Source organism: Neolamprologus brichardi, chromosome 10, assembly GCF_056152115.1.
Source record: "Neolamprologus brichardi isolate AB-2024 chromosome 10, ASM5615211v1, whole genome shotgun sequence".
NCBI lineage: Eukaryota > Metazoa > Chordata > Actinopteri > Cichliformes > Cichlidae > Neolamprologus > Neolamprologus brichardi.
This window is the reverse complement of record NC_142113.1, coordinates 23,926,526-23,952,474: the sequence shown is the minus strand read 5'-3', so window position 1 is coordinate 23,952,474 and position 25,949 is coordinate 23,926,526. Positions and strand designations below refer to the sequence as shown.

Genomic DNA, 25,949 nt, shown 5'->3' with positions numbered 1-25,949 from the left:
CCTTTAATGAGTAATAAAAGGAACCCGAACTCGCTCTCTGCCCTGTTCACATCTGATGGAGTGCTTAACGCAGCAGAAGGCCGAGAAGCAGCAAGGACATCTGAGCAGCGCTAGGAGAGGTCGGGTCAAGTACAAAAGAAGGTGGAACCTACACCAAAAATATTACCGTAGCTGCATTTGGCTTGATCCTGTTAAATCTTTCCAGAGTGAAATACCTGAACAACTGCTGAGTGGGCTCTTAGGAGATGTAGTGCAGTTTGGAAGACCTTAAGGGTGTGATGTCTATTGCGACTTTTCAGTGCCAAAAAGAAAACGCACAATTCTTTAACATTTTATTCATTGTCCAAATTCATATTCTTCCTTTTTTAAACATTCTCTTAAACAAAAATAGAACAACTATTTACACTTGTAAAAAATACATAAAAAGCGTACAAGCAAAATCAAGTTGTCTTTCTAAAAGACATAAGTTACAACAGCTATTAGGTGTGAGACAAAAGCAAACTTTAAGCCACAGACCGAGTTAATACCTCTTTGTACAGATTGTGCAGCTCACTCACCACATTTAAGCTTATTGTTGTGCATTTCTGCTGTAATGCCAAAAGACGTCGACATAAAACACATTCACATCTCTCTTATTGCATTCCACAGCAGGAGACGAGGGTGGGGGCGGGGCTAAAACAATGAGGGGTATTTCCAGGTGAAGGAGGTGGCACGTGCCTTCCTCCAGTTTTATGCAATTAGGAGCACTGAGATGCTTTTTTTATTGAAATCTAGCCATTTGTATCATTTTGGAAAACTATTGGCAGTAATACAAGCTGCTGCTGTGATTTAAAAAAAAAAAAATCAATGGTGAACAATAATACTGATTTTGTGGTTAAGAATCTCAGGGATCTTGTGCAAAAAAAAAAAAAAAAGGTGAAAAAAGAGAGCTGTCAGTTTGTGACAGTCTGTTTCAAAGTTTCAAAGAAAAAGGAACCCGGGTGAGGGTCACAGTAGGTGCTCTTGAGCAGTGGAGGGAAATCCATAAGAGGAGCCGAGTGAGTAAAGTGACGGGGCTGAGAGACCCTACACCACACAAGGCGTCATAGCAGAGCTTGTTCAGTTCAATTCAAACAGAGAGGAATATTATAACAAAAAAACCCCTCATTTCAATCATCGTGTCTGAGAGGGAACGAACTCGCCTCGTGTCGTGAAACTGGCAGCGAGAGACTCACAAGGGGGCCACCTTTCTGCAGGCAGAAGCAATCAAAGCAAAACCGCAAACTAAGAAGGGCTTTTGTTGAGTTTGTCCTTATGTGCAGCATCCCCAGACTGAATGGAAATGGGATTTAAAAAAAATGTTGATCCCAGCCTCACAAATATATAATTCCACAACACACACACACACAGACACACACACACACACACACTGCCATATCCCAAAACACAGCAGCAATTAAACTGAAAGAGCAGAAATGGCACTTCAAAAAAAAAAAAAAAAAAACAGAAGGGAGAAAATAACAAAAATTCCTTAAAAGACTCCTGCCCTCCCGAAAAAAAGAAAAAACAGGGCAATCACCACCTTGTGTTATTTCTCATAACAAAATATTCAAAAATAGCCTTTGTAGACGACTCTCTTCTGTCATCATAACATTAATTTATGGCAAAAAAACAACAAAATATATATATGTATACTTTCGTATGTATATGCCGTGTGTGTGTGTGTGTGTGTGTGTGTGTGTGTGTGTGTGTGTGTGTGTGTGTGTGTATATATATGTATATTAGCATCAATCATTTCAAGTCTTTGTGTGGCAAAACAAAAGAAGCGTCACAGAGCGCGCGACAAACAGCAGAAAGAGAAGAGCATCTATTTCCAGTTACGCCCCTGCCGAACTGCGGAAGAAAAAAAATCAAAGCACAAATGGAAAAAAACCAAAACATTTTTCGTTTGCATGTACAAATTTGCTTCTTGTTTTCAATACAAATAGACAATTTTCAAGCACATCCTCTTTAAATAGTCTACAAAACACACTATGGACACAGAAAAGTATTCGCCAACTTGTTTGCGACGCTCGCGCTTTTAAATAGGAAGACAACCAAAAAAACAAAGAGATGAGAGATGAGAGGTACACTGTGAGCACATAATCCAAATTTATGCTGCATCTGCATATTCCTGCTGCATTATTAACACATTTACAAGGTCGGCCGAACCTGGAGTGTTTGCACTAACACTCAGCTTGTAATTCAATAGACAACTAGTCTAATAAACACTGTAAACAAAATGTGTAAGCACTGGTGTAAACACTGTCTTTATGCACACCAGCGTGATTTTGGTGTGTGTGTGTGTGCATATATATATATATATATATATATATATATATATATGCATGCAAATCGTGTGGCCACACAGTGCTAATTTATCATTTTATTATAGCTGCTGCAATTAAATAACAACACAATTTTATTATTCTACGGTAAGCAGCAAGTCATTTGTTCTTCAGCTCATTAAAATCAAGTTATAATACAGTTTTTATAGAACATCCAGGAGGCAGCATGCCGCTAAAGTACCTCGCGACAGACTAAACAAGCAGTAAGAGAAGCGGCTGGCGGCGGGGAGTGCAACACGCAGCCACGGGGAACTGCCTGAGATCTGCAGTTTGTCTTTTTTTTCCCCTGTAAAGCTCAGCAAACTACAATAAGCGCTAAACATGAACAGACGTGCCTTCCGTTGTTCCGTGGGTTTGATTTCTCATTTGTCACCACCTAAGGAGGGAGCGTGGGAAAGAAAAAGGCAACGGGCTCCTGAGGGGCTTTTCTGACCTCCGATGCAGTCGAAGTTTAAGTACTGCAACCGTTCTGTGTATTTTTATTCGGGTTTTTTTTGTGCATTTGCTTTGTTCATGTGGAATCTGGTGTCACACGTGTAAATTAATATCATCAGTGCCAAAGCTTGTCTCTTTGTTTCACATTCATCTCCATTGGAGCGGACGACAATCTTGCAAACGTCAAAATAAAATGAGAAGAGCCACAAAAAAAAAAAAAAAAAAAAAAAAGAGAGAAAACACCCCCGTGAGTTCATGTTTGTCCATGACGCTGCTGACTACTTTCCGTCCCTTTTTGTCCTCACCATCCTCACATAAAAGCTCAGAGATGCAACTTAAAGAAGAAAAATTAACACTTTTACAAAAAAAAAAATATCTAAACCACTGTACAAGATTTTAATTTAAAGAAAAAAATCAACAACAACACAAAAAGTGAGCTTGAAGCGCAAAATGGAGGTACACGGTCTGTTTCTGAGGAGGCTGACTTCGTCGCACGACGCGTCCTTATTGTCACTCTTTCCTTCTTTTATTTTGTAGGTTTTTTTAAGTCTATCTACGGCGGCGTGATCCCATCACAGCGCCTTTCTGCTTTGTACAGAGTTTTTAAAAAGTATCCAAAGTCGCCGTTTTCTTCTTTTGATTTCTGAAACGAGTTTAAAAAGAGGTGCTTGTGTGAGTCCCGGGAGTTGGACAGGGGTCACCTGAGTGACTGGCCAGGTTCACGAGTGGTCTGCGGTGACGTCACAAGGGGCCTTGGGAGGGGCTCGGACGATGTGCTCTGACAGTTGACGGCAACCAGCTGACTGGCTTAGTCCAAAGCCGGATCAACGCGACTTGGTCCGTCGGTTTGTGCCGTTACACCGCTGAGACTTGCTCATCTGGAAAAGAGAAGATAAATATATATACTTCATGTTCACATCGTAGCCTAAAATTTCTCTATCACATGATGTCTTTGCAATTCTTTTCTACAGAAAGGAATCAATTCTGATTAGTTTCCTACCATCCTCACTGTCAGCCAGATCCTGTGGCGGGTGGCAGATGCTTGGCGGTCTGGAGTGGCCCGGCGTGGACCCGGCTGTCCGTGCGTCTTGGTGTTGAAGGTGAAGGTTACCCGCCAGCCTGCGTGCCTCAGCCAGACTGCCGGCAGCTCCGGGGCTCTGCAGGAGTTTGCTCCTCTGCAACGCCACGCTGTAGTCCGGAGGTTTGAGGTGAGGAGGCCTGGGGACGTGCCCTCCTGGCCCACCTATTACTCCGTCTGCGAGGCCGAGGTCCCCCAGGGCCAGGCCCTGGTAGCCTGGAGGGGTGGGAGGGGGAGCTCGGTAACGCTCATCCTTGGCAGGGGAGGTGACACAATACACTGGATGCAGGTGGAGATCAAAAAGAAAAAGGGTGGGGATGGACCGAAAAGAGGGGGGGACGAGGGATGAGGAGTGAGAGGAGGCGGCGAAAAGGTCGCCGGGGAGAGAGGGGGAGGGTGTGCAGAGGGTAAAAACAAAAGAAAAAAAAAATAATGGGAAAATTAAATCAATGCGATGTCACCAACACAACAGGCAGCTACACATGCACCACAGTGTGTCCGAAATGAAAAGAAAAACACAACAGATGAGATGGATGGCTGCAGAATACAGACAGAACTGGAACGGCAACTGAGAACTGACTTCAGCACTGATTAGTTTGTCGGTTATTCTCAGATCAATCGATTAATCGCTTGGTTCTTATAACAGTGAAAATGCCCATCGTGATGATCTGATATTTATTGTGAGCTAAGAAAAGAAATAGCAAATTCTCACATTTGAGGTGATGCAGGCGCGAGTGGCCGACTAGAACGATTAATCGATTGTCACAGTTGCTGTCAATTAAAATCCACACCAACGACTCAAAATCTGTCCTAAAAATTGCTTAAAAAAGACGTTTTGCTATCCTTATGATAGTAAACGACTATCGTGTTAGCACAGCAGGAGATCCAAAAAAAGGAATTGACTCTGGACAGGATAGAGAGCTAACAGTGATAAGAATGAGCTCGGACTCATTCTTATCAAAGTGCAGCAAATTCAAGCTGTTTACTGGAGCTTAAATCAAAATATGGTTTGGCACCAAGAAAGATTTGGGGGGAAAAAATCAAAGTCTATAACCTCACAAGCAAATCTAGGATGGAAGAGTGTATTTTCTTCTTTTTCTCAACTTTTGCTCCTGACCACTTCTACTCTGTGCTGTGCTTACAGGGAATCAAACTCGCAAGCTGTTCCCTCACCTATCAGGCCCTTCTCTGTGCTTGATGTCACCGTTTTGTAGGCAGGGTCTGTGCTTTGCCCTCCTTCCTCTTTGGCTGGTGAGGAGGGGTGCTCCGAGGTGTTTCGCCGCTTTATCGTCCCGTAATTCCCCTCGTAGGTGTCCGAGAGCGAGCCGGACGACGCCCAGCTCTGCCGGCACTGATTGGACAGGTCTGAACTCGAGTCTCTGGAGTGCTGCCTGGCACCGCCGTCGCTCGCCCACATGGGCCCGGCAGCCTCGGCCTCCGCTATCGGCCGGGTCATCTGCGTGTGCTTGAAGTGGGACAGAGCAAGCGGGTGGCCGTGGATGCCGTGGTCCCAGGGCCGGCAGGAGGAGGTGGGGAGGCTCTGGAAGGAGTCGTGGGAGTTGGAGGAGCAGGACGTCCAGCTGCCGCGCCCGCTGTCGGCCACCGAGTCCAGAGAGGTGTGGTCGTGGGTCAGCTCCTCTGTCGAGATGGAAGAAGTGAAGGTGGAGGCTCGCGTCGGGTATCCCCGAGCTGACGAGGAACCGCTGTAGATGAACGAAAGTAATACACAGATGAAAATCAGCACAAATACCAGCTCTGATTGATGTTTTGTGCCCCTGTGACTAACAGTACCTATCCACCTCCTATTACCAGTTCAAATTCACTTATTTTACATAATAAAATACATTTATATAAATGTGTAACTTGCCATACTTATCATTTCAAACCGCATTTGCGGAACGCCTGCGTGGCAATCACGACTACAGTGTAGAAAAACTGGCCTGTGTAAAAATAGTCAATAAAATATAGTCTGTTGCGCAGGACTGTTGAGTGGTGGTAAAGGTGGAGGTAAGTCATACTGAAATGAAGCGACAAGAAAGCAAGAGGGAAGAAGGGAGGGGCGACAGGAAAGGAGGTTCATCAACCATAAAACACTGCTGAAGGGCACCTCGGTCAGAGGATCACCAGCACGAAAGACAAATGGACAAAGGATGAAGTTCAATGTTACACAGATCACAAAATAAACCGCACTCTTTGTTTATATAATGATGTCGGTACCTGTAAAATCAGCTTTGATTCTGGACACGTCACAACGTTTCCCTGCAGCCTGGCTTAAAGCGAAACATAAACTTTTCCTCTTCACCTACTTTGTTTGTTTTCATTCACTGACACTGTTTTACTGGACAAAACAAGCCACTCAATGAAACCGATCCATATTTCATAAAACAGGTGCGTGTTATACGACGAGGCTGCGGAGGTAATATATTACCAGAGCGGGGACACGGGTTATTGAGTCTCCTCTTTATGAGACACAATGGCCTGATCATGGAGGAATAATAAACAAACAGCAGACAATTAAAAAAAAAAAGCCGTGTTGTTAACTCGGCCAGATTAAAAAGCCGCCCGCGTAGAAACCGATACGCTGTTAATAGAGAAGAGGAGGAGAGAGGAGGTCAGTAAATGTGGGATGCTAATAAAAACCCGCTGTGTTTTAGAGCTTCCTGTTTAATGAGGGAAGGACGTTATTGGAATCCAGCTTGCTGAAAAGGTGGCAGCAGACAGCGTGTGTCTGTGCGTGCGTGTCGAACGGCGAGGTTTCTGACACGTGCCTTATAAAAATATTTGCTTGCATTTCGGTCGCCTGGTGCAAAATGTTCCTGTTCAAAAGCAAGGCAGCCTGCCCGTAGACTCCCATGTTAACTCTTTCCTCATAAAGATGACATCCAGCGACCGCCCCTGTGCCTTTAATGGCGAGTTTTGACGCCTCAGCATAGCTCAATCAATATGGTTTGATAAACAATACTGTGTTTTCCAAGAGTAGCTGCAGAGGCAGAGACCACTCTCATTAATGTCTGATGCAAGCCTTCAGATGTTGCTCCTTGTAGGCTTTCAAGGGGTAAAGAGTAAAAGTTCTCAGCACTGAACAGGAATACACATACTCACAGCCTCATCTCTATAGCTACTGTTCTCTGTGCATCACTAATATAGAGCGCATGCTTTTTAAATTTTATATTTAACCCATTTAAATGTTATTAAGGCCATAAGTTTTAACTATTGCACATTGGCTGTTTGAGTACCAGCTGGTGTGTGCAAGACTCCTCAGCTTTACATCAGCTAATTGGAGTCACTGAACTGGACCTCTTAACCATGTTTGCGGTGTTGATGCTTTTTAAGGTAATTATCTGGCAAATGAGATGGCGTGCCGAGTGGTTATTTGTACTAACAGCTTTGGTGAGTTACTTTCTCTGTCTGTGCAAAACACCCAAACAATCTACAGATGCATCCAGCTAATGAAGCTGCCCAGATACGATCTCTTCTGGCTACAACCGAGACAGCAATAGCCATAATGCTAACTCGAGGCTTCAAAATGTGAACTACGTGCAAGTCACACAGGCGTCGAGACCAGTCTGTAATTCCAGGCAACACACAGTTTGATAGGAATAAATATGTATTTCAACACTGTTTGGTGAGTGGTTATAAATACCTGCAAACTACTTGCGTTGAGCTGTGGTTTGGGAATCACCCCACGCAAGTTTCACTACTGCTCAGCAAGTAGTTGGCGGGTGTTTGCAGACAAGTTGCCATCTTGTCTAGCAACCTGCTAGCAACCAAAGCGGTGACAAGGAAGTTTTTTGGTGCACCGTATAGCTCCTTGCAACCAATTTGACCTATCCATTACCAGCAGCCTCCAGCAACTACTTGGAGAATATACATGTTTCCCTAGCAACCAGAGATTGCCAGGGGGGTTGCTCACGGGTCTCTAGGTCTGTGTTACTTAGGCCTTATCAAACATCCACAGTCAGTATACGATAGGAATCATAATCAGTCCTTGTATTATGCAAAGTGCAGAACAACAAAACTATCTTGTCAGTCTATCCTATCAAAATAAAAGCACTTCTTAAACGCAATCTAAAGAATTAATCAGACAGATTAGACAAACTAAACTGAAGCCAAATTACCTTGTGCTGGGCTGGCTGTAATCAGCATTTACGTGGGAATGCATTCCTGCTGCGCTCTCAGGAACCGCGGTAGCTATTGCAGGAGACGTTGTAATAGCAATAGTGGCAGTAGTAGTCATACAGGTCCTGTTGCTGCTATTACATCGGTCATCAGGCCCAGGAGCAGGCACCGAGTCGACCGAACAGATACTGGAGCGGGAAGAGATCTCGCTGTGACTTGAGTCCGACAGGTTGTCAGCTTTACCGGGCGGTAGGAGGGCATAACCTAAAGATAAGATAAAAAGATAAGATAAAACTTTATTAATCCCTCGGGTAGGTTCCTCTGGGAAATTCGGTAACCTGGACAGAGGAGCATTTCAGATATTTACATTTTGGAGGTTAAGCTAAATTTTTATTAAAAGTGAACAGAGACTTTTAAACAAAAGCTGAGTGCAGTGGTACAAATGCAGATCATTTTACTGGGTTGCAATGACGATTACTGTAGCCAAAGTACGGCAGTATTAATGTGCACTGCACACAAATGATGCTCTCTTTAGTGAGTGCCTGCATCCTGAGGAAGACAAAGAGTAAAATAAAACTATGAAGAGACGACTTTAAATTTGGGTGACACCGAAATCACAAACACTATCAGAAAGCGTGAGGCTGTTGTTTGTGTTATTTGTAGACTGAGACTATGAATTGTGTAGAAATGACTGTGAAACACACACTTGTGGGAGGGGGTGGGTTCATAGTTTAAACTTTATATCACAAAAAACAAATAAACTGACTGTCGGGAAACTGAATGAACATTACAATTAAAATGCCGCACGCCACAGAAGAAATCTATATACCAAAAACAGAGCCTACAACTTGTCAACCAAAAACGAAAAATAAATTTAATCATTTTAAAATTCAAATTCGGGAACGAAGAATGTTTCACAGCGACAAACGTGACCGTCGGCTGCTCGGTGACATCCAAACAGCTTTAACACAATAATTCATAGCTTTAACCCATGAATAAAAAATGTCGGGAGAGCTGCGAGAACACACTGAAATGCTTTTCCATCTGCTGTTACAGCCTCAGATGTACTCTTTTCCTATCTGTGTCGCATCGTCTTCTTCAAGTATTCACAGCAAAAACTCTCAGGCGTCACATCTCTGTGACTCACGGTGGATCTGAAGCTCTCAAGCAACACTTTTACTTTAAAAAGAAAATGCTTTTTTTTTTTAATATGATGGACTCTTAATAAATGCAAATCATCAACAACAAAAAAAGTCTCTCAAATACCACTGTGTCCCTTCTCTTTACTGTTTTTGCTATAACTGTCTCAACGTGATGTCTGTTAGAGGGTCTTTCTCCTGGAGTCTCTGTCCCTGCACAGCCAGAGGAAGGGGTTAGGGCTGACTGATCTCCTGGCTCTCTGCTCTGTCTGCCCTCGTGTCTCATCCTGAGGTGAGGAGGACATACGCTCTGCTGTTTCCTCCCTACTGTTCAGGTGTGGGCTGACTGCTCCTGGCCTCTCCCTGGACTGACTCCTTTTCCTCAGTATCCTGAACGGTGACATTAGCCTCCTCCTTATGGGGGACTCTGGGGGTGTGGGGCTCATTAAAGGAGACTGGGAAAATGGAGTTGGAAAACTGTATGGAGAGTCACTTTGGACCACAGGATGATCTCCATCAATCCTTTTCCTTTTGGGGGATGGACTTCCTCCTCCTTCCTTCCCTGCATCTGCCTGTGCACCCTGGCTGCTCTGCTGCCTGGATCTCCCTTTCCTTTGCTCTGATGAGTGGAACAAGCCTCTCTGAACTGCCTCTGTCTCTTCCTCCATCTTCTCCTCTTTTTCTCTCTCCCTCCAACTCTCTTGGCTACTCTGCCTGGTCATCAATAGGATCCTCTTTTGGAGGAGGGTCCCACCTATGCCGTAGCTGCGCAGACTGACGGTGGCCTTTGAGCTAGCTTCGCTGGTCAGCGACGATGAAGATCCCGACAAGTTCATCTGGCTGGAGTTCTGGGACTTTGCCACACCTCCCACTATTTAAAAAAAGGCAACGATAGAAGAGATGAAACCCAGAAAACACAAATTAAAACTTTATTATTCATGCATGTTAAGTCTAATCAAACCACACTATTATCTTAAATCAGTAAGATTATCATTTGTATTTTACAGCTCTATCCTTCAGGTGAGTGTTTCACTACATCTACTCAAACCCTCCTGAAGTGGATAAAAAGCAAACAGGGTAAAAAAAAAAAAAAGGAAGCAAGAAACAGTTTTGGATGCAAACCTTTGCGCGGGGAGCCCTGAGGTGACACCGTGGGGCTCGAGTGAAGAGAGGAGATGGTGGAAACGGTGTCGTCACATGTTCTCTTTGTGCTCCACTCCTCTGACGAGTTCACTGGTGGTTTCTTAACCACCTGAGGCGAGTTGGAATCTGAAGAAGAGAGAAAATAAAAGGTTACGAAAGTTGCCAAACCAGGGATTTGGTTACACTTCATATAATACAGAACACAAAAATGTAACATTTCTTTCTGTCTTTGCTCTAAATAAATAAGACGACAACTAGAGCAGGGCGATATGACCAAAAATATTTATCACAATATACATTTGAAAATTTGCGATAACGATATAACTGACGATATAATTGACACGAGACAAAATACTTTACCACAACTTTATTAGTGCAAAAAACCCCATCAATGTATTTTCACTTAAACAAGCAGGTGTTTTTTATGTGCATTAAAGTTATATAAAAATCTAACAGTGCAAATTCCTTGCTGACAGTTTAACCAAAAGGCATTTCCAGTGGATACTGGCCGACATATCCCCAGCATAACCGTGCATAATATCCACAGAACTTAAAAAGAGGTTATACACACACACACAATATGGTAATATTATGTTGAAGCACAGTACGTATCACTCCGCGAGGCGACTGCCTAATATAGCCGTAATGCTTCGACAATCCATCAAGCGGTGCGGCTTCGTAGCTTAGCAAAGTCATACTAAAACATTTGACAGATTTTCGAGCGCCGTTTACATAAAATTGTTTCGAGGTCAGTAAACACAACCAGAATTCATACATAAGGCACACGGCATTATAAGGGGCACTGTCGATTTTCAGAAAAATCAAAGGATTGATTTTAAGTGTGCCGTATTTTCCAAACAACACGGTAATAACGACGGCCCGCTAGCATGCTCTACCAAAAATAGTGCTTTGTTGTGTATCTGACGGACGAAAGCTAAACCAGTTCCACACCACTGAAGTTGCAGCATTTTTACAAACCAGTTCTGGTTCATCCGTTTCATTTAACAATCCGCTTTCACTCTTCTCATTCTGAGTCACCGCCATATGCGTGTGTAAACAAAGGCACTGCGCATGCGCGTTTTACCCATATTCTATCGCGACATTTCATTTTCCTATCGTTGCCCAAAATTACACCGGTATTACTGTGAACGGTATGATATAGCCCAGCCCTAACGACAACCCGACTGTTTTCTCAGAAACAAGTTTGAAATCATTTTGAATTTTGTGCACGTTGGCAACTTTACAATAACCATAAAACTAGTCACTTATTAATCTTTGAAACACACAAGTCTATTAAAAAGTAAAGTTCCTACATGATGATAAAAAGTTACATTACATGGCCTAATGAGAAATAAAACATGCGTGTACTCACTAAGTGAGGCTATGTCCTTGGCAGTGCTCTTCTTTCGTAGAGGGTTCAGTGGGACCTGGACCTGTAGGACTTGTGACACCCTGTTTTGTGTTTTTCCGGAGGGCAGAGTTGACCGCAGCGAGACTGGAGACATATCCGACTTAGTGGATCGCCTCTCATTCAAATTCTTAGACACTAAAATCACAAGAAGGCGACAAAAATAATGTTATAAACAGTATATATGTAAAATAATAATTAGTGTATTTTATAGTTGCAATTGGCAGGAAATATCACAGTCATTAAGGTAAAACTGCATCCAACATGAAGTCAGTTTAATAAAGCAATAATGATGTTTAGATCGACATCTGATGTGGGCTTTTTATTTGAACCTTTAGTTACCTATACCAAGAAAAGTACCAAAATCGATGATACTAACCAATAATCCTGCTATTTTTGACAACATTACCAAAATCCACTAGATGGCAGTGCAGGACATCTATTTTTGTTTATTTATTTTTATATTATTGAACAGGACAGTGGTGGAGAGTAAACAGTAAAGTAGGGAGAAAGCGAGATACAGGGGGAGATACAGGAAACGATCCAGGGCGAAATCAAATCCGAGCCCCTGCTGCCTTTCAGCATGTAGGTCGCCGGCTTGACCAATGAGCTGAAAAAGCCATAAAAGGCTGAAAGTGCCATTCGCTTGAATAAACTCAAATCCCATCAAAAAAGTCTGTCTTAAACTTCACTGAGCCTCACATATCTAACAGTGTAATAAAACATGCATTAATCTTCTCCACACTAGTCACATCTCCCTGTATGGCTTTTCCTTGTTGAGCCAGCTATGTGGGTCCACAGTGGATAGCTGTGGGTAAACTGTGGGGGTGTGTGTACAGAGCAAAGCCACAGTTATCTAGTGCAGGGATGCGAGGTTGACCCACAGGCGGGGCCAGCGAGAGTTTCCTGTGGGTAAGAGCTATTGGTTGCCCACAGAGTTCCCTTTTGGGACCCCAAAGCACAAAACTGCTGTGGGCCCCGCGTGGGTACACTCACTTGGGCCTCCATGGGAAAAGTGTAAGTTTGCCCTGCCCACGCAGCCCCTGTGAATCTGCATGGGCATGCTTGCTGGGATAATAGCACGCTAAATACTTTTTCTAATTAAATCCAAAAACCCAAATAGCGAATCCCACTTAGTTTCTGATTTACTTACAAGTGTTGTAAGACGGCTCGCACTGCAGGGACATGATCTGGTGTTTCTCCTCATCCGTCTCCACTGTGAGGTTAGAGAGGTACTGCTTCACCTTTCTGGCCATCTGAGCGTCTTCGTACAGCTTCTTAGCATTGAGGAGCGAGCTTCGGCGTACTCTCTTCTTGTGCGCTCCGCCTTGCACGTCTAGCATATTGGAATTAGTGCTGCCCTGACTCAAAGACCTAAAAGATGATAGTAGAGAGGCAGGAAGAGGAAGGACGAAAAGGTAGAGGAATAATAAAGACAGTGAGAGGAAGAAGAGATGGAAGAAGTGTGTTAAATTGAACAGAAGTAACAGAAAAGGTGGAGGAGGATGGAGCCGCAAAGAACAGAAAGAAGGAAAGGAAGATAAATGTGTAAGAGAAGAAAAAGGGCATGGAGGAAAAAAATGCAACACAGTCAATTTAATCACCAATAAAACACGAAGGTCTTCCGTCTTATCAAATACAGCTTTTACTACAAAATCTGTACATCTGCCTCCGTTTTGGAGCATAGCATTTTAAAAAAAGGATCATGCAACTGGGAGGGAGGCAGCACTCCCTGGTGTGCCATGCTATCACAGTACAGAACAGCAGAACATTTTGTCAGATGGAGGCAAAAAGGGTTAAGAAACAAACAACGCACAATATTCGATACTGGGAATATTATGCCATGATGCAGATATGAACAAACGCCAAACCTGAGTCAAATAGTATCACTAAAATACACACCGGTGCGTTTTACGTTGCCTTTTTTTGCAGCGAGGTGGAGTTTGTTCTACAGGATTGTGAGCTGAGGTACAAAGGTGATAAACTGATCCACCCTTAAGTGCTATTTTGTTGCTGTTCTTATGTTTCCGATCGTACTACGAGAGCCACATCAGCAGATGGAGTTTGTAGTTGCTATGGAAGCGTAGCAGTTTTTTCCAGTTCGTTTCAGCCGTTGTGCATTGTTATGGAAATGTTACTGAACAAACTTCACCTGCTGATGAAGACAATCAGATATAAATGAATGCTGCAGGACAGGAACTTAATGGAACAATGAGATCTAATTACTCTCCTGCTGTTTCCAGGCAGGGCAACCCAGGCAAGAAGCTTTGCATTATAACTATCTACTTATATTCCACTTAAACTTGAATCTGCAGTTGAATAGCAGCAATTCATCATTTAGCCAATTTTCACTGGTAGCTGCGAATGTGTTAAGAAACGCTCTGCACCATTTCAAGCTACTATATGACTCAACATACACTCTCGTCAGTAGGGTAGACAATTAATGGGTCAATAAGGGACTTTAGTGTGGTTCGTGTGATGCAAACAGGAGGGTTAATCATGAACAAGCACAGGCAGACACATGGACGCTCATATAAAGCATGGCGAGACATGCAGAGTTTATGATGACAGGGATGCAGGGAGGATTCAAACTTTTGCCGGGCCAGACCGAAACAGGATGAATCTGGTACGCAGGACAAACTTACCCTAAACTCTTCCACCTCTTCTTCCTGCAAGCAAGAGGCGTGAAGATTGAAGCGTGACTCAAAGACAAGTTCAGGGGTCAGGGGAGAGGAGGAGACAAGACTATGTAGAGGTCATGCCGCAAAAAACAAACAAACAAACAAACAAACAGGAAATGACCGGAGATGGGAGGACACCAAACAGTGGACATCTCCCCGTGTCAACCTGAAGAGTGTGTGTTATGACTTTGTGCATTTGGCACATTGTGTTGTGTTTTTTTAAATATGTGACTTGTGTATAGAACTGAAGTTTGCGCTATATTTTGGGTTTGCAGTATGAAGGGAGTGTCTGCAGGGGGCAGTCATGCACCGTAGCAGTGACAGACTGTGATTAAACACACACACACACACACAAACCGAGTGATAACAACTACACAATGCGGCTGGCATCAATTCTACCTTCATTTCCATTCAGTCCATAACTTGGGTCATTGTGTGCTTACATTCCAGCAGAGGAATGCAATGCAAACACAGAGAGCCATGAACCGGACAGGAAGTGAACGGGAATTGATTGAACCAGACCTTCAGTGCGTGCCTGATCCTGTTGGGTGAAGGATCAAGGTTGGCTGGTGGAAGTATGGTGGTGCGGTTCCCTTTTTGCCAACATTGTAGCCTTCGGTGGGAAAGTCTTTTTACACGCTTCTGCTTCAGTTTTGAAGAAATATGAGGGAAGTTGTGGATTCACAATAACAAGCAGTTTAGCTTGTTATTGTGCACTAGGATGCTTTTTTGCAAATACAAAATTCAATCATATGCTCCCCCGATGAGGACGTTGTCTAAGTAAGAAATTCTACAATATAATGTATAATGCCATAAGCAAATACATATAAATCTGCACAAACAGCCTTGTCATTTCATCACAGACCCGGCTCCTAAAACCGGTTTAAATGGTTAATCGTGCTGCAGTGTCAAACCAACCGACCTTTGCCTAAACATGAGGGCGGGGTCCATGTTGGCTGAGGTCATCCGCACCACATGTCGGATCTCCTTCGCGATCATCCTCAGCTTCTCAAAGTTCACAAGGCCATCAACACTTGAGTCATTGCCTGAGAGGACAAACAGAAGTAGAAAGTGAGAAGTCGCCCGTCAGCGGTGTGGTGGAAGGAAATGATTGACATTATGGACATTTGTAGGAACTGATATGGAATGCTTTTTCCATATCGCATTTTAAAAGTAAAATCTGAAATTCCCTCTATGTATTTTTTTTGCTATTATTAGCCACACTGCTTAATTTGAGGACACAATGAGGGCAACTTTTCATTTTACACAAACACTTTTAAGAAGAAGTCGGGCCAGCTTTTAGGTGGAAAAAAAAAACGAAAGAAGAGGAAGCCTATAGCAGAAGTAAACCTCGTCAGTGAGTGTGACATGACCTTTGGCACAACACAGAGGAAGCTGGGAGATTAAATTAAACTTCAAGAAACGGAAACAGTCTTGTAGCGTATTTAAGAAACACAAGAGTGAGATTGCAAGTAGATCATCTGAGAAGGCACACAAAGTCTTCTACCTTCATGTAAGAAGGTGAGGTCCTTCTTGACCACTGGGAACAGCGGGATGATGGGCGGCTGCATGCTCTGGCTGCTCAGCACGTTTCGGTACTTGGCCATGTTCCTGGATGGGTCGAAGAGATCTTGCAGGTCCCCAAAGAGCTTCTCGTACTTACTGGGCAATTTTTCCCAGGAACTCCGCAGTCGAGCCACCGGTGCCAGGTTCAGTCCGCTGCGCGAGAGAGGAAAGAGGTGCAAAGAGGGCGGGGGGAAGAGAGGGATCGAGGCAGAGATAAATAGGTTACGGAAGACAGAAGAGGGTGGGGGAAGAGGTAGAAACGAGGAATAGAAGAAACAAGGGTAGAGAAGAAAAGGAGGTTAGGTTTAATGTGAATGTTTCATGCTGCACAGTTCCTACTCTTTGAGCTAACTAACTTCAGTGAGTGGGGTCATCTTTTCCCACAGCTGAAAACCCCATGAGGTGATGTCAGCTCTGAGCAGACAGCTAATAACAATGAATGACACAGCATTTCTTTTCTTCTCTCCTGTTACATTGATTTGTTCATGCAGCTGGCGCAGTTTTCTTTGTCATACTAGATCATGTGATTCAAACAACACACTACTGGATAGATGGCTTGGCTCTCTCCATATTTCACAATCCTGCATGTCTAACACCTTCCCCTTTTTTGCTATTTGTACATGGCAGCAGCTGCCACCACCGCCGTGCCCCTGTCAGCAGGCAGGTTGTGCATCCATATGTGTGCAGACGCCCTGCTGTGAGCAGGAATGTAAAGGGGCGAGAAGGTCAGGCACTTGGGCTTTAAAGCGCCTTTTACAGCGGCAAACAGAGCGTCTCCATACGGCTGAGCTCTTTTAACACGAGTCCAGATCAGGGAGTGGACACGGGTGCTGCTCGTCACACTGAGCAGGCAGCGTACTGCTGTATAAGAAGGCTGCTAACATTTATTCTCAGCACAGGAACACAGAGCAAAAAACTGTATTTAGTTCAAGTCATCACATTTATGCGACATCTACATCAGTACTGAGCTCAGTGCAACTTCTTCCTGCACTGATATTTAAATTTATGCCACATTAACAATGCAGGCAGTTCCTCTTATTATTTATCACGTTGTTTACTGTTTCACACCGCAGTGTGCTTGTTCGAAAGTTTAAAAGCTAAAAAAGGACTTGGACTATAAAACCAACATGGAGTGAGAATTTGGAGTGGTCAGGTGTTATTTCACCTGCCGGTTCGGACACAGTGTGACAGTGAAGACACCGTGATGCCCACTTTTTTTTGCCTCCTTTCTTATCTTAGTAAAGGAAGCTACTTTCGGCTGCTCCCTTAATTGCAAGGAGTTGCCACATCATGTAGCTCTGCATGTGTGATTTGGCAGATTTTTAAAAATAAATGCTTGATGTAACTCCCCAAAATGGCTCGTGTCTTCTCTTGGGATTGAACAGGAGATGAGTAAAACCAGATCAAAATGAGCAGGAGCATTTTGGGAAATCTTGAAAAATGAATTGGTCTTAGAGTTGAAAATGCTTAAGCATCAAATGGTGTCATCTGCATGAAAATGAAACTCAGAAATTCGAAAAAAATACGGAGAAATCCAAAACGTTCCAGGAAACAAACGCTGCAGAATGTTAAACGGGCACATTTTTCAACCATATGACACCAGATCCTCCGGGGCTGGGAGGAAATTAAATCTACAATAGTAAATGCTCTGGGGTGACCACTGCGATTTTCTGATCATGGAGAAACAGACAGTCCTGTGCATCTTTAAGAGGGTAAACACATTATGTGGGACTGCATTTTCTTTGAATAAATGTCATTATTTTCATGGACCTTCGGCTTGTGTTTTAACCTGAAAGTTCTTATTAGATCTTAGTTAAAAACATTAAGGATAAATCCTACACAAACAAGCTTCTGTGCAGAAGCCAAGATGCTTAAACATGAAAATACTGGCGGATTTAAATTTACCTGCATCCTTAAACTAAAATACACTGACGCTATGTTTAATACTCCATAAAAGCTCAGCTAGAGCCAAACCACAAAGGCCACAGGGACTCAATCATTGTAGCAGACAATAAGCATAACTACTGCTGTGAGACTTGTTTTAAATGCTGTGCAGTTTCTGTGCGCTCTGGGAGAATCAGGGCTGATTACAGGAAGGAACGGAAGGGGAAGAGGGGAGGGGGTTAGACTGGTTCTCCTGACGATGTGGTGAATGGAGACCCACCATCAAAGCTCATCTGTCAAGCAGAGATGGAGTAAATGCAGAATGAAGGACACAAACAGTCGAGGGGAGGTGCTACACTGAACCAACCTGATAATAGCGAACATGGAGTTGAAGTTCTTGCACTCTCTGCAGTGAAGGGCGATCTTGATGAAGTGTTTGATGGTTTTCATCCTTTTCAGAGTGTTGGGCTCCTTCAAGATCTCCGTGGCCACCCAGAAGGTCTCCTGGTTTATCACCTCCTCAAACTGTTTCAGATTGCCACTTCCCACAGAGGAGTCTAGTTTAAACAAGTCATCCACGTACCTGAAACACGTGACAGAAGGGTTCAAAACTGGGTTAAAAGGCAGGATATTATCATCTCAACAAATGGTATGTCAAAAAACTGTTACTGTAACTAATATTCAATCATAAAAATATGGATATCCTCTAGTAATATGCTTCAACCACCTATCTGGCACTTTCTGGGTTCATAATTCCATCAATTTTAACAAGATTTCCACACCATTGGCTGAAAGCCTCAGGCCACGAGAGAGCTTCCACCCCGTTTCTAGACAAATGGCTTCTTGACAGCCACCCCTCCACTAAGACCTTTTCTGATGAGGCAATATTCCATCCAGCAGTTGTTTTTTTTGAACTGCTGCTAAATTATAATCTACATACTCTGTGGACTCGATGTTCCTGAAGAGCTCAAAGTCTCTCATGGAGAGCTGGGCTGCAACCTCCATGGTGCTCAGCTGCAGGAGTGAGATTTGACTTTCTCTGAGGAGATCCTGGGCGTCCTCGTCTGAACACAACGTCTCCGTCTCCATGTTGTTCTTCAGGTAATACCTAAAGAAGAGGGAGCGGGTGGAAGATGGATAAGTCTAAGAATAACTTTCTTATTTTATTAAAATATTTCTTAATGTTCCCAGACTTCCGTAACGAATTCACCAGATTTTAAAAGCTGCGTTACACGTGAGAAACAAAAAAGAAAAGAGGAGTTAAGTTTCAGCCTCTGAATCTAAAAACCTGGAGAAAAATTAACTGACGGTAATTATATTTAGTGCTAGAAATGCATGATGCAAAACACTTTATTGATGACAGCTTACTTAGCATAGTATGCACTAGACTGCAGTTCCCTCAGATGCTTTAATATAGGCAGACAAGTGGGTGGATAAGATCCATTTTTCCAGGCTGATAAAACTTTCTGGACCTGATAAATTAAATGTTCCTTTCAGTCTTATTTCATTTTTTAAATGGGCAAAGTTTCTCTCTGAGAGCAGAAATTAGTTTCAGGAAAAGGCAAAAAAAAAGCTCTGATGCTGATACTGCTGACAGATTTTGTACATATTTTACATCTAAAGGTAAAGAAGGGGAGAGAAAGAGTGAAAGCAGGGCTCTTGGCAAAGAGAGGTTAAAAAAAAATGACAGGTGCCTGAGTAAGAGCAAACAGGAGCCATTTCTCTTTAAGATTAGTCTCTAAATGTTTTCTGGGAGACTCTTTCACGCTAATGGAGCTGTAATGTGGTCATCTAGGAATGCTGAACCACAAATCAGAGCATTATAGGCCAAGAGAGGGCAACCCTCAGGGGTAAAGTGTTGGCATGGATGTACCTCTAAACCACGCTCAATTACTCTGTCAGACAAGCTCAGACAGGCTGTGAGATCAAGCTGAATTTATATTTAGGATAAAACATGAGACCCGTTTCACATTTAGAAGACAGAGAAAAACATATTTAGATTCAAGACATTTTAGGAATCGAATCATTTATGAGAATTTGCACACGCTGAAAACGCAGAGGAGGTGATACGATAAAGCACTTGTGTAATGTCTCTGAAACAGAAGGAGGCATTAGAGGAGCAAAGACGACATCAAGCGAGAGAGGAGTCGGATCGAGTGCAGATGAAAGAAGAGAGAGGAAGAGGAACACGAAGGGAGAGGAGTAAAAGGAAGTCCAGATGAAAGGAGACGAGAAGGGACGAGAGGAACGAAGGAGAGGACGCGGGACTAAATGATGTGAAAGGGACAAGAAGATGGGAGGAAAGGAGTGAGGGGAAGGAGATGAGCAGGGTACTTAAGGGGAAGAGAGGAGAGGAGTCTAAATTAATGATGGACAAAGTGCTGCTTAATAGAACTGGGAGAGGGAACGTCACTGGAACCAAGCCATCGTAAACAGCTACGGGCAGTGTTTGGGTGTGCGATCTGTGCTTAAGCGCTCAAGATCCCCTCGACGCATCTATATGTATATTTTGGCAGCATGATTAAGGCTTTGTGTTGGCCCCCCCTCCCCCCCTTCCCTTAGACCTGCTGTCAATCAGCAGCTGCAGAGAGGAAGAGACGGAGGAGGTGAGATATGGTGACAGAGGACCCGGGTGAAGATATTGCTCCAGATAGAAAGTACTGCAATGTGGACTGCCGATTGCCCTCTTACATATGTATACAGGTTGAAAAAAATACAGCCAAGCATTACATGAATAGCAAGTACAGGGAAAAGATTTCCTCAAGAAACAGGAAAGCATAAGAGATTATATACACACACATATATATTCAATTTCAGCTGTTTAACCAGCGTAAAAAAAGGTCTATATCTGCACAGCTACGTGCCTATATCTTGCTATGTGTCTGCATGTGCGTGCGAGTGTGTGTATGAATAATTCCAGCCGCGGCATGCTGTCTGCAGATGCCTCCGCCCCTGACAGAGGATGAAAAATTCATGCTAGGCTAGCTGGGAGGAGACCAATGAGGGACCACAGGAGGCGAGTAGAGAAGAGGGAGAAAACTGTGGAGAAAGTCGCTTCAGGGTAGACGTAACGGCTGCAGTCCAATAATCCTTTACGTCTTAATTTCATCTTAAAAGGGAAAATGACTAGCACAGAACTGTGATCCAAAACAACAACAAATTGGGGGGAAAAAACCTACACAGACACAAAAATATACTCGGTAAAAGAAAGAAGACGCAGCATCCACAAAACAATGTTGAAGCTTCTTCAAATAAGTGGAAAAGTTGCCATTTTCTCCAGAAAAAGGAAAAGCCTCGACTCTTTGGGTGTGTTGCACATCACTACTGTTGAAACTGTTGTTCAAGTCATCCATGCCAGGCCGTGTTAAGTGAATTAACTACATCACAAAAATACTACCCCGTATCCCCAAGAGCAGGACTGAGAAGTATTGCTTTAGTAGAACATTCAAGCTTTTCTCAGTGCTCATTTGGAAAACGTGACACTCGATGGATTAAATCGTTGTACTTAGCAAGCCTAGAAATTATTAATTTAAAGAGGATAATAATTGGTGCAGCTGTAAAAAACAGTGAGAAATGTGTGAACATTCACAAACTGGAAACCAGAAATTCCTCAGTTTCAGCATTCTGGGTTTTGAGTCCTATTAATACAGGCTGGATAATTCAAGATTTAAGTGGATATCCTTTTTGTTTTTGACAACAACAAACTTCCTGGACCTGCAAGTGTTGTTTCCGGCTTTATTCTGGGTTGTGTTTGTGTACTTCATGTTGCAGAGAGAAAAAAACACTCAGCTGCTGAAGTTACGTATAAGAAAATACCACTGATAACCATTATGTAAGATGGGATGGGTCAAACGGGTCATGAAACACAAATGCAGCGCGAGTATTACATTTTTCCACAACAATCAACACCAGTGTAACAGTCGTGATTCTTACCTTCCATTAAGCTGAATTCGATCAGCCAGTTTAGAGAGCTGATCAGGCAGACGGCGCTGTTTTATGACTCCCTCTGGGCTAATCGATACCTCGCACAGGGAGTAGGTCTCGGGTGCCGCGACGAGTCCAAACTCATTGACAGTGTGCGCGACGACATCCTTGGCAGTAGTGTCCTTACTGATGATTATGTAGCAGCTCTGCTGGTCGGCCTTGAACACTCGAATTACCTGGTCTGGGATGTCTAAGAGTGGAAGAGAAAGGAAACAGACAAATTGTGTGATGTTTTGGAAAAAGTCGGCTTGGCCAGTAAAGGCAGGAAATTACTTTGATTATTAACAAGTTTAAGTTGGAAAGACTCTGCAAGAAACTTCCAAAAGAGACCAACTCTTCTGCCTAAACACCTTGAGTGTAAAATCTGAATTCAATTTTCTGTATCGCCCCAAATCACAACAACATTCGCCAGTCAAGGAGCATGAACATTACAATATAATGTTCTTCTATGAACAAGCACTTGACAACAGTGGGAAGGAAAAACTCCCTTTTAACAGGAAGAAGCCTCCAGCAGAACAAAACAGACAGGGACAGCCATCTGCTGCAGCCTGTTGGTGGTGAGGGGAGGAAGACCGGATGAAAAACCCATTGTGGTGAAATCTAAAAGGGATAAGGGTTGATGTGACTGTGCTTTTAATGTTGCAGTATGTCACAGGGCTCTCTGACAGTGCACAAAGGCAGATACGTTAGCACATAACACATTTATTCTGACTCTGTTCATCAAAAACTAATAACATAAGAGATTTGCATATCTACAAACTGGATCAACAAAGTCACATGCTGTCTTTAAAACATGTAGACTACAGTCTATTTGAAATATAGCCTTAAATAACACTTAAAAAGTGAACAACAGACGGGAATAAAAAGAAGAGGACAATGCATATGGAAAAACATGCATGCAAGGGCAGCAGAAATGCAAGTAGAAGACTTTCACTTCTTGGCAGATATATTGGGCTCCGGCAGCCCTGCATTGACCTTGGATATGCACATATTCATCTTGAATCATCTCTAAATTTATCTCTGTGGTGTGTCCTGCTTGTAAGTTTGTTCTTAGCATAATATTGTCATATTTTCTGGGTTAAGTGTGTTCACCTTAGCACTCTATTTCCCACAGCATGACGGAACTCTGTAATATTAGATCACTGCTGATGTAAAAGCATACGACTGAAAATCCAGTAATTTATTATTTAAACCTAAATGGTTTATAGAAACATCTTACGTGAAGTAAAAGATGAAGCCACTTCCGCGTCTGTTATTTGTTGTTAAATAGTCCATTATGAAGACTTTGAATGTTGGTGATTGCAACAGATTCCCGAGGCTGCACGCGACTTACATGGCGTGCTGTGTGTGTTAAATAATGGAAATGTTCCCCCTGAGTGAAATCCTGCATTAAAGATCCCTGTGTTTGAGTAAGGAAGAGGGTACGGCCCATTAGCCACAGGCGGGTAAAGAGCTTTAAAAGAATGAATTATGAACGCTGCACAGTGACAACAGAGTCCGACAACCAGATGAAGCTATCACACAGCTGCAACATGAACCTCAGCGTGTGAGGGTTCACGCAATCTTTTCGTTTTACCTTGCTGGAAACAGACGGGATCGTGAGCGATGACTTTATGACTTTCTCATGCACAAAGAAACCCACCGGCTTCTTTTTGTTTATCAAGCAGGTACAGGGCAAAACACAAAGCCTGCCCTTATTTGCATGGATATCTGATCGGTCTGTGGCTGCGAGTGTGTGTGAATGGCGAAAGCTGTTATCTGTACACTGGTCAGTGTGCGTACTTTGGATTCAGAGCTTCAATTCAACATAAAAAGTCAGTTCTCTGTATGCATCTGATGCAATGCTGTGGTCGCAGTCACGGTGGGTTTACGCTGAGGGACTCAGTTTCCGCTTTTTAAGTTTAATTTATGCGCAGCATTTTGATAAGCATAAGTCATTTTTCTTTGTTGTTTGTTTTGCCTTTTGCCACCACTTTTGTTTCTAAAAGCGACCAATTCTTTTCTATTTCCTGTCATTTCTACTTGCTGATTCGGCTGAACTGTACCTGCCACCGAGCGTTACTTGTGGACATCGAGTGCTTATTTATAGTCTATTCATGAATCATTGCTTAATTTGAAAACAGGTTCCAGATGTTTCCCTGCACTGTTTCACAGATTTTTAGCCAGCTTTTGTTGTTGTTGTTATTTTCCATTGAACCGTATTGAAATATTAATGTTCTGATGTTAGCCCCCCTTCTTGACCTCTTTACTGACTGTGTGTTCATTAAGTGCAAACACATACATAGACACTTTTATACTCATTCAGATGATTGCTGACTTTTATGCTGAAGATGGAGCTATGTACACTGACGCTCTGCTGGCAAAGACCGCATTAGAGAGTTTTAAAGTGCAGCCTTTCCTCCTCCCTCTGTGGTGCTGCAGCAGAAGAGAGCTCCTGTGTTTATGTGCAGCAGGGTGTTGAGAGAAGGCTGACTGGAGGCTAAATGCTTTGTGTCTCATTAGCTGTAATTTGTGATTAGAGTGTGGAAAGCCTTCAGATAAATTGCTGGCTATCATATCCAGGGGGCCTAATCGTGTTTAATCCTCTTGATGAGCTATGACCTGGACTGCCACACAGGAGGACAATAGTGCCCACCCGGCCGGACATCCAATCAATTACCATCTTTAATAAAGTATTGTTCATTTACATAAACAGCAAGAAGCCAAAGAGGCTTTCTACACAAGAAGGAAAGGCGTGGGATTTTGCAAACACAGCACTAACAAAGGCTGCACACTTCCCACAAGTGCTCCTCCTCCTCCTCTTCAGCCTCCTTTCTACTGTTTGCCAAAGCTTTTCCAAGTCCCTCCATCATACAGTCGGAAGACATAAATCACAAGATAGCAGGAGAAAATTTGCCAAGATTGCTCAGGTTCCTGAGAGGAGAGCGGACTAGCTAAGGTCAAACACAACTGTTTTATGCCCAAATATCCTCCCAATCATACACCTCTTTTATTTTTTGCTGTTCAACAATATGACTATTTGGTTTTGGATTTAAACCAAGAGCTCTGTCAACTGGGGCCAGCATTTCTCATTAAGGTGAATATCAGTATCCGTGTTTACAAACAGAAAAATCAATCTTACGAACATGCGTCCTTCACCCCAAAGGTAACTGCTTAAAAACAGACTGACGTGTCCTTCCTCAAACACTCGGAAGGTTTCACAACAACAAACCAATAGAAGAAGAAGCAGCAACACGCAACGGGGTCCAGAGCCTGAAGAGCTCCATTCATGGATACAAAGACGTGTGTGTGTGTGTGTGTTGGGCTATCCAACAGTGGCAATGAAAAATCCTTATACTTACAGTAGAGTCCCAAAGCTTGGCAAGCAGAGAGGAAAAAGAGAAAACACAAGTAATTACAAGCACAAGAGAGTGTGGGAGGAGCACAAAGAGACACAGCAGTTGGAAACATTATGACAGATGAAGAAGAAAAAAAGAAAAAAGAAAAGGAGGGAAGACCAGCTGAGTTTCTAGTGTATCCTGAATCTGCTTATGGGAAACCAGAGAGGCAGAGTATGACTCAACATGTCGACACCAGAACATCTGTTTAAAATCACAGCAAGAGACACGCGAGAGGAGAGAGAGACAGTAAAGGACTGAAGAAGTGGAGGGAAAAAAAGAAAAAGAGGGAGCGAGAGCGGCAAAAAGACACAGAAGCGAGTGAGCATCTGTGGGTTTAGCTTCACGCAGAGTTGTACATCAGACACGCAGACACAATGCCACTTTGCGAAATGAGACAAGACATAAGCAGCAGCCTCCAGAGAAAACACTCGTACTCTACCTCTAAAGCAATTCGGGCTCTGCCTCTCTAACCGATTCAGCCTGTGATGGCTGAAGCAGGAATGTATGGGCAACATAAAGTGTGGCAAACGTTAAACAAATACCTGGTAAAAGCAGGGCTGTAGTTCATCTCCATTATGATTATTGCCTGCTTTTGTTCACTAACTAAGCGTTGATTATTAATAATGATATTTGTTTTAAACCCCAAAAAGCCTATCAGATAAAACTGGGCGGTGACTTACGGGGCAAAATGGCGCAAAATGAATTTAAAATAGCTTTGCTATTACAAAGAAACATTTCTAGTAAAGAAATTCTATAAGTGCAACTT

At 43.1% G+C, this 25,949-nt stretch overlaps 1 protein-coding gene across 6 annotated transcripts in view; it reads right to left on the bottom strand.

Annotated features, from left to right (window-relative positions):
• Positions 1–345: 345 nt before the first annotated feature.
• rapgef6 (Rap guanine nucleotide exchange factor (GEF) 6) overlaps positions 346–25,949 on the bottom strand; it is a 136,504-nt gene continuing 110,900 nt past the window's right edge. For 3 of the 6 annotated variants that reach the window (XM_087847426.1, XM_087847428.1, XM_035905293.2), the window contains 14 exons: positions 21,753–21,993; positions 18,760–18,927; positions 18,187–18,402; positions 15,877–16,088; positions 15,292–15,415; positions 14,334–14,357; positions 12,842–13,062; positions 11,653–11,826; positions 10,260–10,406; positions 9,892–10,008; positions 7,998–8,262; positions 5,053–5,582; positions 3,802–4,158; positions 346–3,679 (listed from right to left, as the gene is read on the bottom strand). In XM_087847426.1, coding sequence (XP_087703552.1) covers positions 3,657–3,679; positions 3,802–4,158; positions 5,053–5,582; positions 7,998–8,262; positions 9,892–10,008; positions 10,260–10,406; positions 11,653–11,826; positions 12,842–13,062; positions 14,334–14,357; positions 15,292–15,415; positions 15,877–16,088; positions 18,187–18,402; positions 18,760–18,927; positions 21,753–21,993 — 2,819 coding nt within the window. In that variant the 3' untranslated portion in view covers positions 346–3,656. Of the gene's footprint in view, positions 3,680–3,801; positions 4,159–5,052; positions 5,583–7,997; positions 8,263–9,264; positions 10,009–10,259; positions 10,407–11,652; positions 11,827–12,841; positions 13,063–14,333; positions 14,358–15,291; positions 15,416–15,876; positions 16,089–18,186; positions 18,403–18,759; positions 18,928–21,752; positions 21,994–25,949 lie in introns of those variants that run through there. The other 3 variants (XM_087847427.1, XM_087847425.1, XR_015719722.1) reach the window with 2 other exon arrangements.